The sequence below is a fragment of the Acanthisitta chloris genome, unplaced genomic scaffold, assembly GCF_000695815.1.
Source record: "Acanthisitta chloris isolate BGI_N310 unplaced genomic scaffold, ASM69581v1 scaffold11377, whole genome shotgun sequence".
Taxonomy (NCBI): Eukaryota; Metazoa; Chordata; class Aves; order Passeriformes; family Acanthisittidae; genus Acanthisitta; species Acanthisitta chloris.
Genome location: NW_008682329.1, coordinates 19,708 through 33,010, shown reverse-complemented (window position 1 = coordinate 33,010; position 13,303 = coordinate 19,708). Strand labels below are relative to the sequence as shown.

The 13,303-nt window shown below is 41.4% G+C and overlaps 1 protein-coding gene across 1 annotated transcript in view; it reads left to right on the top strand.

Annotated features, from left to right (window-relative positions):
- The window catches only part of PTPRT (protein tyrosine phosphatase, receptor type, T), a gene marked incomplete at both ends in the record, with an annotated part of 272,370 nt that overhangs the window by 239,943 nt on the left and 19,124 nt on the right, over positions 1 to 13,303 (top strand). The window contains 2 exons of the mRNA XM_009078497.1: positions 1,415 to 1,602; positions 7,142 to 7,229. Coding sequence (XP_009076745.1) covers positions 1,415 to 1,602; positions 7,142 to 7,229 — 276 coding nt within the window. The remainder of the gene's footprint in view (positions 1 to 1,414; positions 1,603 to 7,141; positions 7,230 to 13,303) is intronic.

Here is a 13,303-nt window from a genome sequence, read left to right as displayed (position 1 = left end):
CCTGTCTCCTCCTCATCGTCCTGCAGCTTCCAAACAGAGCATATCCCTGTGTTCATATCTTCCCCTAATCTAACAATAAACCAGCTAAAGTGTTACTTGTCATGTTATGTCATGTTGCTGTTTCACCAGCTGCCAAAGAGGCCTTCACCTCTCTGCTCCTGCTCACCTTTGCAGGAGGAACATGAGGAGCCCCTGACCACTTTCAATCAAACTCCACGGTGGTTTCTCAAGCAGAGAAATGTTTACAGTAGCACTCCAACCATATTTCTGCCTCTCCCTGAAATTGCAATTTGATTTATTTATTCTTGATCCCTCCAAAACCATGGCTGGAGTGTTGCTGACAAGGGGTGGTGTTTGGGCTCTTTATCAGTGAGCTTGCTGTGAAAAACATGCCCTGTTTGTGCAAGCCCAAGGGGGTTTTATGAACAGTCTGAGGGAGGTATGTTTTCTGTGTGCTAGTAGCTTGGGTTTGGGTGAGACCAGAAAGAACTGGTGCAAACTCTGTGTGTGAAAGGACCCAAACATCTCAGATCCCTGTAATCACAGGAAAAACCAATTGAATATTTGGCCAACTACTTCAATTTGGTGAACTCTGGTAGATAAGAAACTGTTTTTTTCATTTAATCTGAGTTCATGTTGTTAAAAATGCTACAGTCAATTGTTTGGTTATTGAAGTTATTATTTAAGTTCTTTTCTATTAGTTCACTGGGAATAGTTTGTTGTGTTTGCTGGATACGAGGTTGTAATTCCATCTGCATAGTGATAGATTTCTTTAAATACGTTGCTTTCCAAAAAAAAAAAACCAACCCACCCTTTTTCTATTAAGTTTGCACATCTGAAATTTAAATTTCTGCATGCAAGAGGACTATATTTTTATGCCAGTTTATTATTTCTGAAGATATTACATCTTTGTAATTGACATGTAAAATTCTAGGCCTGAACTAGCAGAGCAGCTTAATTTGCCTCCAACATCCTGTCTGACTTATTTGAAATGCTAATAATTTGTTTGCTGTTCACTTGGGTCCCTTTCAGTTATCTCATGCTGTACACCCCAAATCCTGCTTGAATCTCTTGCTCATCTGTATGTATCTCTCAGTCGTGTTCTTTGCAGGTCTGTGAAGACAGGTATGTAAGTAGATTGGAGTTGTTATGGGAGCTCACCCCTTCAGAGAGTGCTGGATCCTCCTTAGCCTGGCTGGCTCTTCCCTCTTCCTATCTCTCTGAGTTTGTTCCTTTGACACAAAAACATTCAAGTGTGATTTAGTCTTTCTAGGCAGCTGTAGGCAAGTGTGTTCCCTACTTCTTTCTTTACTTTCTCTTGCCTGCACCGACCTACAGGGTGGTGAAGAAACGAATAAGCAGAGTGAGAATGAGACTGGTGAACGCTTGTTTTGCCTCCCTGTCTTTAAAACAGACAGTAGCCATGGAGAGATGACCCAGCCAACCCTGACTATCCAGACCCACCCGTACCGGAGCTGTGAGCCGGTGGAAATGTCCTACCCCCGGGGGCAGTTCCAGCCAGCCATCCGCGTGGCCGACCTGCTGCAGCACATCACCCAGATGAAGAGAGGACAGGGCTATGGCTTTAAAGAGGAATATGAGGTGAGAGGAACCTTTCATCACATGACTGAGTAGACAAGTTGCGCTCACGAGGGATAGATGCTTGGGAGGGGAGGATAACTGTGGTTTAAGAGCTTCTTTTCCTTAATTCACCTTCTTAATCCTTTGCTTTCTTGTTTCTGTTTATGAGGGCAGGATTTTACAGTACTAAGAGTCTTTGGTGGCCTTCTAGTGCAGAGAGAAGGTGTTTACTACAGCAGTAAGTGGGTGACATTGTGCTCATCCCAGAGTGTGTGCCCTCTCTGCTGTAAAGGGCAGATAGTAAATGTTGAACAGGTGCTGAACTCACACAGGACTTAGAGTCCCACAGTCCCTTCCTTACTGATGTGCTTTCCTTGAACAGTGCAAGCCAGGCTGTAAGAAAAGGAAGAGGTTTTGCTTGAGCTTTTTGGGAGCTCCAAATACTCTCTCACAGTTGACCCAATTAAATCATAGTGCAATGCAGAATTGTAAAGTCAAAGGCAGAGATCTGTGTAGCTTAAATGAAGGCAGAATTTTCCTGTGTGCTCAGACCTCTGGCTCAGAATTGACTTGACTGATGTCCTCTTCCAACTCCAAGTGAGAAAAGGAGTAAAGGGTAAGCTGGAAAAATGAAAGCAGCTCTCTTCCCTCTCACCTTTCCCCCACAAGGTGGAATGATCTGACCAGGGATATAATCCCAATGACCAGAAGACATCACATTGGAGGGGAGTTGGAAGAGGAATCTGCGTTTAGAGCAAAGCAAACAGAAGAGGGAAATAGCATCAAACATATGTGAGACTCAGCTCTAGCAAGCGATAATTATAATGAATGTAGTAAGCTTGTGGGAAGGCAATAAGCAATTAATATGCACAGTGGCATTAAAACTACTTAAAAATAACATAACAGCTGTGAAAAATAAGTTACTTAATGAAAACAGCTCCCTTTTCCACCCTGCAAGTAAGAGTCCGTGGGGTTTGTATCCTTGGGGCTGGCTCTGGCTGTAATTGAGGGACAGTCTTTTCCTGCTCGTCACCAGGGAGCATTTTCTTAATCAGATGCCATCAAAGACTGTGAGAGCAAATGTTTCTGGAAACTCTCTTTTAACCAGGTCTAGTCACTCTTGCTCCACAATCAAGTGTGCTAATTAAACTCTCACTATGAAGAGCTCTGTTTAATATTGAAAAAGGGTAATCATTCTCTTAGGAGATTTCCTTTGCTCCCCCTTGGCCTCCATTTCCATGAACAGTACCCAAAACTACATTCAGCACAATTACAGATGCCCTAAGATCTAGTTCTTGATGTTCAAGAAGAAAACAGGTGCTGGCATATATGTAATTTTCTGGCACTGGCATTGGTAATTATCAAAATAGCACATTAGCATGAAAAATGTCAATGCAACTTTCAGCTCCACAAGTTCTTGCCTCTCCCAGAAAGTGCTATCGACAGACGTATATAATGACGCTGACATTATATAGATTTGCATAATTCCTTTCTTTACAAGCAGTAGCCTGGAGAATGCCATGAGCTCACAAATCCCCTGTGCTGAGGTAATTGCCCCCAGGAGCAGGCGTTTTCCACGGGGGAATCTGGAGTTTGGAGCATGGGATGCAGGAGCTCCAAATAGCAGTTCCATGGAGGATGTCAAGGAGCGTGATAGCTCCCGGAAGGTGGGAGGTTTGAGCTGGCTCAGAGTGGGGGCTCAGCCTGGGATCTGCAGGAGCACAAAGCTGCAAAATTAGTTTTGCAAAAATGCTTTGCGGAACAGTTGATAAAATCTTTCAAAAAGAATTTGATGTCTCTTTTAAAGTGTGTTTTCAGACACTAATATCAGTGTCACCTGCAAATACGTTCTTTTTTTTTTTTTGTCTTCTAAGGAGCTGATTTTCTACTTACTTTGCAAATTGATAGCATAAATTGCAGCCTGTTTAGTGACATGTTACCAAATAATTTTACGCTCGTGAAAAATCACTTTGAACGGAGCAGATCAGTCACACATGACAATCTCTTATCTCTGTACGTTCTCATCTCCACTGTGTAACCTGGAAATTACATCCCATGTTTGTTTAAAGGGTGTCTGCACCTACACATTGGAGCACAGGCTGTGTGTTTGGCTGAGGGCAGCTAGAAAAATGTTTCTGGTACCTCCAGGCTGAGATGAGAAACAGGATGTGATTGTGGAAGTGGTGTCAGTGCTGGTGTGAAATGGATGATAACTGTGTGTGAACGTGGGGCTCTGTCAGCACTCCCTCTGTGTGTGTGTGTGTGTTATTTTGGGGCTTCCTGCTACACCTCAGGGCAAAGTGTGACTTGGGCCTTTTTGGCTGCTGCTTCTGTTCAGCAAGAAAACCAGAAAAACAGAAGAGCAAAATCTCTCGGCGGCGCTGGATGTAGATAGCACTATTTGGGATTAGGAATAGCCACAACCATTTAAGCAGGACACATTTAAATGTCACCCGTTCCTGTTCCAGAACGTATCAGCTCTGATTTGTTGTGAGCTGTGGGACTAGGCCCATAGACTTACTGCAAGCACCAATTACTGGCTACGGAGATAATAAGCTTAATTATCCAAACTCATTTTCCATTATGATTTAGGATGTCACTGAAGCACATTTTCCTGCTGCATTACTGAGGCTGTTTAGCTATTTTAGATTTTGTGGCTCCTTCCTCAAATATCTTAGGATTGTGTCTTCAGCTTACGGAAGTTACCTCTGGATTTTAACCCTTTCATTTCTGCCTGCACACCTTCATGTGGTCAGAAAGAATAGCTCCAGTGGTCCAGGCTGTGATTGTGACACTGCAAAATGAATGGCTGAAATACTTATTTTGAGCTTATTTTTGTAGCCAAAACAATTTTTAATTCTGGCTCCCAGCAGAGTTGTGGGAACAGTTTTCCACTACTGTTGAGAAGAGAGTGACTGTGGGGAGAGGGCCAGGACTCTGTGGCAGACTCTGGGATGAGGAGGAAAGGTTTTAATTGATGTTGTTGCCTTTGGCAGCAAAACTGCAGCATTGAGGTAGATCAGTGCAGATGAAGGATTCAAATTTTCGTATTTAAATTAAAAACAAACAGCAAACTAACTAAATGCATCCATTGGAAATTTAAATTGGCTTGCAGTAAGCCTCAATTTAATGGGAACACTTCAGTTATGTTTGGGCTGTGGTGCTTGGAAAGCTTGATTGAGATGAAGCTGACTTTGAGAGATCTATCCTTGCAATTTCAGCTAAAATTTAGATCAATTTAATTTAAAAAGCTTCACTGTAACCTGAATTCCACCAGTGGGAAGATATTTCAGTATATATTTTATGACACTTCTCTAAAAGAAGTTTAGAGAGTTTTAGAAGTAGAAAAAGCCTAAAAATCAAGTCTAGTTTTTTGAACACTGAAATTTTGCTGTTACCAAGTCAAAGAAAGAAGGGTGAGTGTTTCCTGTGAAATATGGATTAAATACCAGTGCCTGAATGATGTGTCTTGATTTACCATCACTGATAATGCAGAGAAATAGAAATATTAACCCTTTTTGCAATTATGGAGTTACTTACTATACCCACAAAACCTGAGGAAACAAAGGATTAGGTGTACTCCTCATTTTCTGGATGCCACTCAATTAGAATGGCTATTTTGGCCTTTATTTCTAACACAGTTTTGATTCTTGGTGTGCTGCATTTTTAGTGATCTCGTAGGAAAATTATTAGTCTGTACCATCTGTGATATGTTCCTCACCAACCAGAGCTGTGCTCCCTCCCTTCAGAGCTGGATAGTTCTGTGGAAAGCAGAGATTTCTCTGGTATTGAATGAGATAAAAAATCCTGGACTTGTAAATCTTCAGAGGCTCTATCAGCAAATATAAAAACATCCATTTCAGTGGAGAATTTGATGTTCAAATCACATGAAAGAATACAGTTTGTCAAAAAGGGATTTATTGGATCTGAATGTGTTTCCTCTGGCCAAGATAGCTTTTCCCACATGAAAGTCACGAGAAAGGACTTTTCCTTTTCTTTTCAGGTGGCTCTGATTAGGTGCCTAATGACTGTTACCATTCTCTGGTCAATCTGCTGTAATTTGATATTAGTGGACAAATAAGGCAACTTTTTTTCTCAGTCTTTGAAGATGAAAATGAACTTTCCTCACCCTTTTTCTTTTACTCAGGGTTTTGTTGGGTTTTTATGGTTGTGTTGTTGTTGTTGTTGTTGTTGTTGTTGTTGTTGTGTGTGGATTTGTTGGTTGGGTGTTTTTCCTCAGGGGATGAGCTGCTATTTAGAAACAACTGTCTGCAAAGGAAATATATGTGTGATCAAAGCCCTCACCAATTACAGAGTTATTACTCTTTCTCCTGAGCTTTTGAATAGGGACTCACTGTCCCTGGCTCTGTCAGCAGTGCTCGTGGCATTTTCTGTCCTGGAACCCTTTGGGGGAAATTCACAGTGATCTGCTCTGCCAGGGCTTTGCTCATATTAAGTTTAATTGTAATGTCAGTGTTGTAGATCCTAATTGTATCTCTCTGCTATTGCATTCAGGCACATAATGGACCTGGATGGCTTGTGAAGATGAATATAAATTCATTTTCTCCCACAGCTCTGTCAAACTGCCTACTGCTAGCTCAGGCTGATATGATTCTACAATGATTGTGGTATAAACCCTCCATAATTCCCCAGGGACCTGAAATAATGCAATTTATAATGTTGGGTTTAGTGATGTAGGTTCATATTAGGGAGTACATCTTGGAGGAGGCAGAGCTATCAAGGCAGTTCAGGGGGAGCTCTTCTCCTCACCTGTGTTTTTCCAGAGGGAAGGAAGGACCATCTTCCAGCCACATCCTGTGCCAACTGCTGCTTTCCAGGCTCTGCCTTGAAAATCCTCCCTGGATGTGTCTCAAAGGGAGAATGGCTCATTTGAGTGTGTTCAGAATAGTTGTAGGGCCAAGCTGTAGGTAGGGGAGCACTGTGTGCTGCCAGTTCCCTTACCCCATCCTACCTCAGCTAACAGCAGATTTTAGGAAAATGGCTATTTATTTTCATATTTCCTGAGCAGGTTTTACCTCATTTTACCTCTTCCTTACAAATAATCTAAACCTCTGAGCTGCTTTATTTTTCCCCAGAGAAAACCAGCAAGTGGTTTATATCACATCAGCCATTATTAACAGAGAAATAGGTGAAACCACTGTGTCTATTTTCAACTTAAATAGGAGAGGCTGAGCACTGCATTTCAGCCATTTGGGTTTTCTTTGAGGTGTACTTACGTGAGAGCTCCACAAGCCTTGTTCTACAGGGGAAATGAGGTTAACCTATGACTCTGCAGCTTGAAACAAATTCCCCTGATCCTTTTAGATGTGAAGTAGCAGGAGGAAAATGATTCTGGAGTGGCAGAAGCCAAGAGATGCAAATGGTCTGCACTGAGCTCTGCTTTTTGCATTAGTGGTGTCCTTTCCTCTCCACCAGCTGTTTGCTTGGTCAGCTATTCAATTATGCACTGCCTTTATTTTTGCATTGCTCAGGCATCTTCACCCCCCCTAAAGGCATTGGCCAGGCCTCTCTAAACACCCAACTGTTTTCTGTTTTGCAGGCACTCCCAGAGGGGCAGACAGCATCCTGGGATACAGCCAAGGAGGATGAAAACCGCAACAAGAACAGATATGGAAACATAATCTCCTGTAGGTGTAAATTCACATTAAACTGAGCTTTCTGTAAGATGTTATGTGTGTGCTGTGGAAAAAGGTGTGTTTGGGAAGCTCAGCAAAACCTGGTGTACAGTGCTGAGCATTCAGGAGTTCAATCCATTTGTTCCATGATTTATTTTATGAGGTTTTTATCATTATTTTACATAGCATCATTGGTGACTTTGCAGGTTTTCTACACTTTTTCCATTTGCCTTGTTTGTGCTTTATGTTTGTAATTGAAGGGCTGAATCCTTTCGTCAGGTTTTCAGGGTGTGATGATGCCCATTTGGTGTCCATTTTACTCCATAAACTGGAGCTTTCAGTGCCACAAATGGCAGCACAAAAGGAGATGCAAATAGATCAGATTTTTAGATATGGCTCAGAGATGAGATTTTCTCCTTCCTTGTGGTCAGTAACCAGTGGAGCAGAAGCTGCTTGTCCCCAGAGTGCTGGTTTGATAGGTAGGACAAGCTTAGCTTCTGCTTCAGAATCACAATAAGGCTGCTGAAAATGCACTAAAACTTCTTAGTTTACTTTTTTCAATGGTCAGTAATTGTTGGTGTTATAGGAATATTGATACATTGCAGAACTGCAAGTCAGGGAAGGACTCTGTAAAACCACTTAGGTCAGCTTTATTCTCTGAGTCAGGACTAGATTCATCTCTCATTTTTATCAGATATTTGTGAAGCCTCTTCCAAAGCTGATCTCCAAAGCTGAGCTTTCTACAGGCTCTCCATGCAGCTCATCCCAGTGTTTCATTATTCCTTAGCATGGCTGGAGAGAGAAGGTGTGAGAAATAATTCTTTTCAAGAGCTGAGCAGCATCAAATTGGAGAAGTCAAGCTTGAGACCATCAGAACAAGAAATAGGATTACAAGTGAATATGCCATAGGTTTTCATGACTGGATAAATCTATAAAATGCTATAAGAGCAAAATTAAGTCATGCTGAGTGATATATTTTGTCCTGTTTTTTTTTTTTCTTGGGTTAAATGTGTATGTCTTATAGAACAAACAGACTTTACAAAAGAATTAAAAAACCAGCTTAGTCACAAAAAAACATCATCTGTCACGTAACTACTCCTCTTTTTTAAGACTTGAAATAAATGACTCATGTGCCAGTTTTGGGGAATGGCAGAGAACAGCTCAGCTCAGAGACCTCATGGCAAAGATGAAGAAATCTAAAAGTGAAGACCAGAAGTTTGTGAGCCCTGATCTGATCCCACTTTTGCTCTGCCTTTGTGTTGGTTGTGAGCAGGTCACCAAGTTCAACAGTCTTTTTTCCTCCATGTGGAAAATGGAAGTGACAGTACTGCAGTATTACAATTAGCATGCAAATTGTCTCCTTTAACTTCAGCTGCCTAAAAGCTCCACCTCACTGTAAGCTTCCTGTGTTCCTAGTGGCAAAGACAGAGACCTCCAGAGAGAAGTTCAATTTACCTGTCTATACAATTAACTTAGATTAAATGAGGCTAAGACAGATGAATCATCCAGCTATAAACACTGGATTGAAGGTGGAAGTGTCATAGCATGAGATAAAGAAGGAAATGTGAAAGACTTTGTTTCTCTGTATGATTTTGAGGAAGCACTTGGCATGATTTAGAAGTGGAGGTGAAAAGAGGTAAGACTGTGTGCAATAGCCACCATCTCATTTATGCTGAAGGAGGCCACAAAGAAAACACTGAACTCCAAGTGAAATGTGGGAAGAATTTAAGGAAGCAAAGTCAAGGAGTATAAATAGAGTCTTGTCCATTCACAAAGACAAATTGTTGTCTACCAAAGAGTGATGTTAGCCTTTTAACTCTAAATATAGATACAGTAGCAGTACAGATAGGAGGTGATGCAATTGAGTAAGGGAATGTAAAATGTAATCAGAGCTAAGGAAGAAGTATATGCACAGGATAAAATGTCAGAAAAGAAGCTCATATGTGAGGGTTGTTGGGGAAGATTTCAGAATGGGGTTGAGGGGGTGGAAAGGTACAGATAAGGAGAGCAAGGTAGTGAAAGAGGAACAATGCAGAAGAGTTGAAGGTAAATAGCAAAGTTGAGTTGGTTTTCTTCACTTCAAGTTTAAAATGGAACATGGAGTTTGAGGAGGAGACAGCAGCTCTTCTGAAAGACAGCAAGGAGAATTTAGTTATGTGCAATAGTGACAAAATGGAGTGAGATCCTTGCTTCCCTTTGACGAGGCTAGGGAGAAGGAAGGGAGGATGCCTGAGGAAGGAGCAGATCATTGATCAGACATTTTGTAAAACCACTGGGAAATTATCAGTGGTGTTGGTTGCTGAGCCTTGAGCCAGACCCAGATGAACAACCTTGGGCAACTTCCCTGAGTAAAGGCAGTGACAGGATCCAGAGTAGACAATCAATAGCAGAGCTGAGAATAGCAGGAAAGCAGTTCCCTCTAGGCAGATCATGAAAATGAATTGTGCTCTGAAGGTCCAAACTGCAAGAGCCTGAGCAGAGATGGGAAGGTATAACACCATTACACCCTGAGCTGTTTTGTTGTACTAGAATTGCAACAGCTGGTGAAACCCAGAGCAGGCACAGATTGCCCCAGCCAATTGGTTCAGTAAAGGGCTGCAGATGACAATTAACATTATTTATTTAACCACAGTTGCAGTTTCATCACTCCTGGCACAAGATCTCCTTTGCCTTTTGGAGAGTGAGTCAAAAAGTCAGGTTTTGATCTAACTTCTGTAACTGCTTCAGAGACTTGTGTTAAAAATGTGGGTTTGTAAGTCCTTGCAATAAGTAGCATTGCTCAGTGAATCACAGCAGATTAGATCTTGTCTTTATGGCCTTCTGGGTAATAGCACACTTACAGGACTGTTTTACCCGGCTCACTGCGTTCCCAGAGCTGCATTAACATCCTGTCTCTCTATGAAAACTTAGATCATACTGCCAACCCCAACATCTGCTCTTCTTGCATTTGCAAATCAAAACTGCAGACCAATCTGAGAGCTAATCTGTTCATGGAGAGAAGAGGCAAGAGAACTCTAAACTCTGCCATGCTTCAAACACCAGCTCTTCAGGGTTCCCTTCCATTTGCAACAGTGGTGTGTTTTTGTAAAAAAAGAAATGCTGAGCAGTGGGTTTGGGGTCTGTATGGCCACAGAAATGCACTGTGGATGGTGGGAAGATGCACAGTAATGGCACAGATCTGCATGCTGGAGGAAACTGCCCTGCTTGAACATTTTATTCTATCGGCAGAGTCCATTAGCTTTGCTTCTGCACTTGGGATATAAAAGCTGTAACCACACAGACAGTTGTGGAGATGCAAGGTTTTTCTTTAGGAGGCAAGGGAGGCAGTGTGGCCATTTATGTGCTGAAGCAAAATGATTTAAATTTGATTTAGGGCCTAAATATTGAGGTCTTCATAGTGTATGAGCAAGTGGCTGTTAGGGGAGGGATGTTGAGCTTTTTGGGGTTGAATTGAACTCCTTGCACAGAAGAGAAAATATCCAGAAGGTGTATGGGACCTTTGGTTCTATTCAATTTCTCCCCATCTTGTCCAGATTTAGAACCATTACATAACAGGAGAGTTAAAAACTCTCAGGTGACAACGGAGGACGTAAAGACATAGGATTGTATTTTGCTTCAACTGAGAAGAAAGCACTTTATGTCCCTTTCTTTTTCCCACTGAGGCACCCTGGATTTAGTCTTGTGATGGTCCACTAAAAACTATTGGGTTGAAGACAAAAGACAGGAGAGAAAGTTGCTTCATTTCCTTTCCTGACTGCAGTATGCTTTGGGCTGGAAAACTGTGAATTAATCAGAGAACTTTGTGGGGGAAGAGATGAACAAGAGAGAGATTAATGGAGCTTTCAGCTGATGTGCAAGTGGAGTGCAGTTCTTGCCCACAGACAAAGATAAGGTATAAAATAAAAACTCCTGCATAGACTCACAGAATGGTTTGGGTTGGAAGGGACCTTAAAAGATCATCTACTCCACTTCTCTGCCATGGGCAGGGGCACCTTCCACTAGCCCAGGTTGCTCTAAGCCCCATCCAACCTGGCCTGGAACACTCCCAGGGATGGAGCAGCCACAGCTGCTCTGGGCAACCTGTGCCAGTGTCTCACACATCAGTATTGGATTTAGAACATGTTTTTCATCTTCCAAGCCTTTTTATTCCATGGTTTCTTCTGCAGTGCCTCAACTCTTGCTTGTCTGTGCAATGGCCATGGTATATGATCCCAGGAGAACAGGATTTATCACACCTTGCTCTTGAGGCACAGTCCAGGACCAGGACAGAGTGGCCTTGCAAAGGGCAAATCATCCTTTCACACCAGAGCTGGGTTGAATCACTTCTAAAGATGTCTGTGTTTCTCCACTGACTCTGTGGGGAGCCTTGACAGGAAGTTTAGACTCACAGTGCAATATTTAGATGGCGAAAGTTGAGTGAGATGAATCCAGGGCTGGTGTCAAAATGAGACATGGAAGAATTGCAATGATATTTCAAATGATCACTAATGGGAATTTTGACAGAAGTTTAAAACAGTAACAATTTTGTGCTAAAATGGGAGCTCAGAGCTCTTTAGTGAAAATCCTGTCATTTCTGAAATCTGTTTTAAGAACAATTTCCAGTCAAAGTACTCTTCACACAAATTTGGAGTTCTGCTAACTTGCATACAGACTGTAGTAAACAGGGAGAAATAACATCGTTTATACATTTGTTACAGCCTATTTCCATTTTTTTTGTGGTCCTGAATGCAATTTTTTTCTGTTTCTCCCTCCATTTTTAATGTTTCTTGTAGTCCATTTGTAACACACAAGGATATAATGTGTGGTAAATTTGAGAGACACTTTTAGTGTGCCAAATACTTTGTCTCCTTGGCTGATGTCATTCAGTGGATAGAGGGAAGAATCAGAAATAAATTTTAACCATTGGGAGAAGATGAAGACATTTGCTGCTCTTTAAAAAGCCTTCAAAGTCTGGTGGCAAAAAATTAAGTGCAAGATTGTTATTGCTAAGAGCATAATAATTTGCAATGGGGTTTTCCCCCTTTCCATTAAATAAAAAGCCAAATTCTATGTGTTTTGGGGGAAAAAAATGGATTTACAAGGTAAATTATTTTAGGAACTTTTATCCAGACTGTGCTCCTCAACTTATGAACGAGCTTAAAGACAAGTCATCATTAATATTTTGTGTGCTTGCCATGTACACAGATAATTTTTTGCTGCTGCACTGTTCACACTCTTCCAAGCAATAAATCTTCCACAAAGGATTAATCTCATTTTTGTAAAATATGCAATGAAATATTTTGAATTCTGTCCTGCCAAAGCTAAAAATATTTTTTCAGTTGGTCCAAAAATACACTCATGGAACCATTAAGGTTGGAAAATATCACTGTGACCATCAAGTCTAGTTGTTAACCCAGAGCTACTGTGTTCACCATTAAAGCATATTCCCAAGTACCACATAATCAACCCTAAACCTGTCTTCTTTTTTTAAAATTTTATATATTTATAATGATAATTTCTTCATAGTTTACTGTTTTTCAGCTAGAATAACCATATTTGGCTTAAAGGGAAAAAATCCAAACAATCAGCAACACTTTTTGCAGCTACAGAACATCTTTTCTTTATTCATAGCTGTCTGAAATGCATAGATCTCCTACTTCCCAGGTTTTCCCCATTCAGCTCCCTCCAGAGCTATTCATCCTGTCTTGTTGAAGTTTTTAGCTAAGGATTGGCTCAAAGAGCTGAAACTTCATTTTGGAGTTTGTCTCTATTAAAGGAAGAGAGTCAGGTTCTTCCTCAAGGGTTATTCAGAGCACTTGAGCTACACTCTGTGCATAGACATGTCTTTGTTCCACTATAGAGAATCACCCTAAGATTTGTTTCACCTGTCATTAGGGGCATTTCTGGTCTCCTCAGTTTTAGTTGTTCAGCATCTGAAGGGCCTACATGGAGCTGGAGAGGGACTCTGTGTTAGGAACTGCAGGGATAGGACAAGGGGTAATGGATTCAAATTGAAAGAGGGGAAGTTTAGGTTAGATAGTAGAAGAAGGTTTTTCCCTGTGAAGGTGGTGAGACACTGTCCCAGGTTGCCCAGGGAGGCTGTGGCT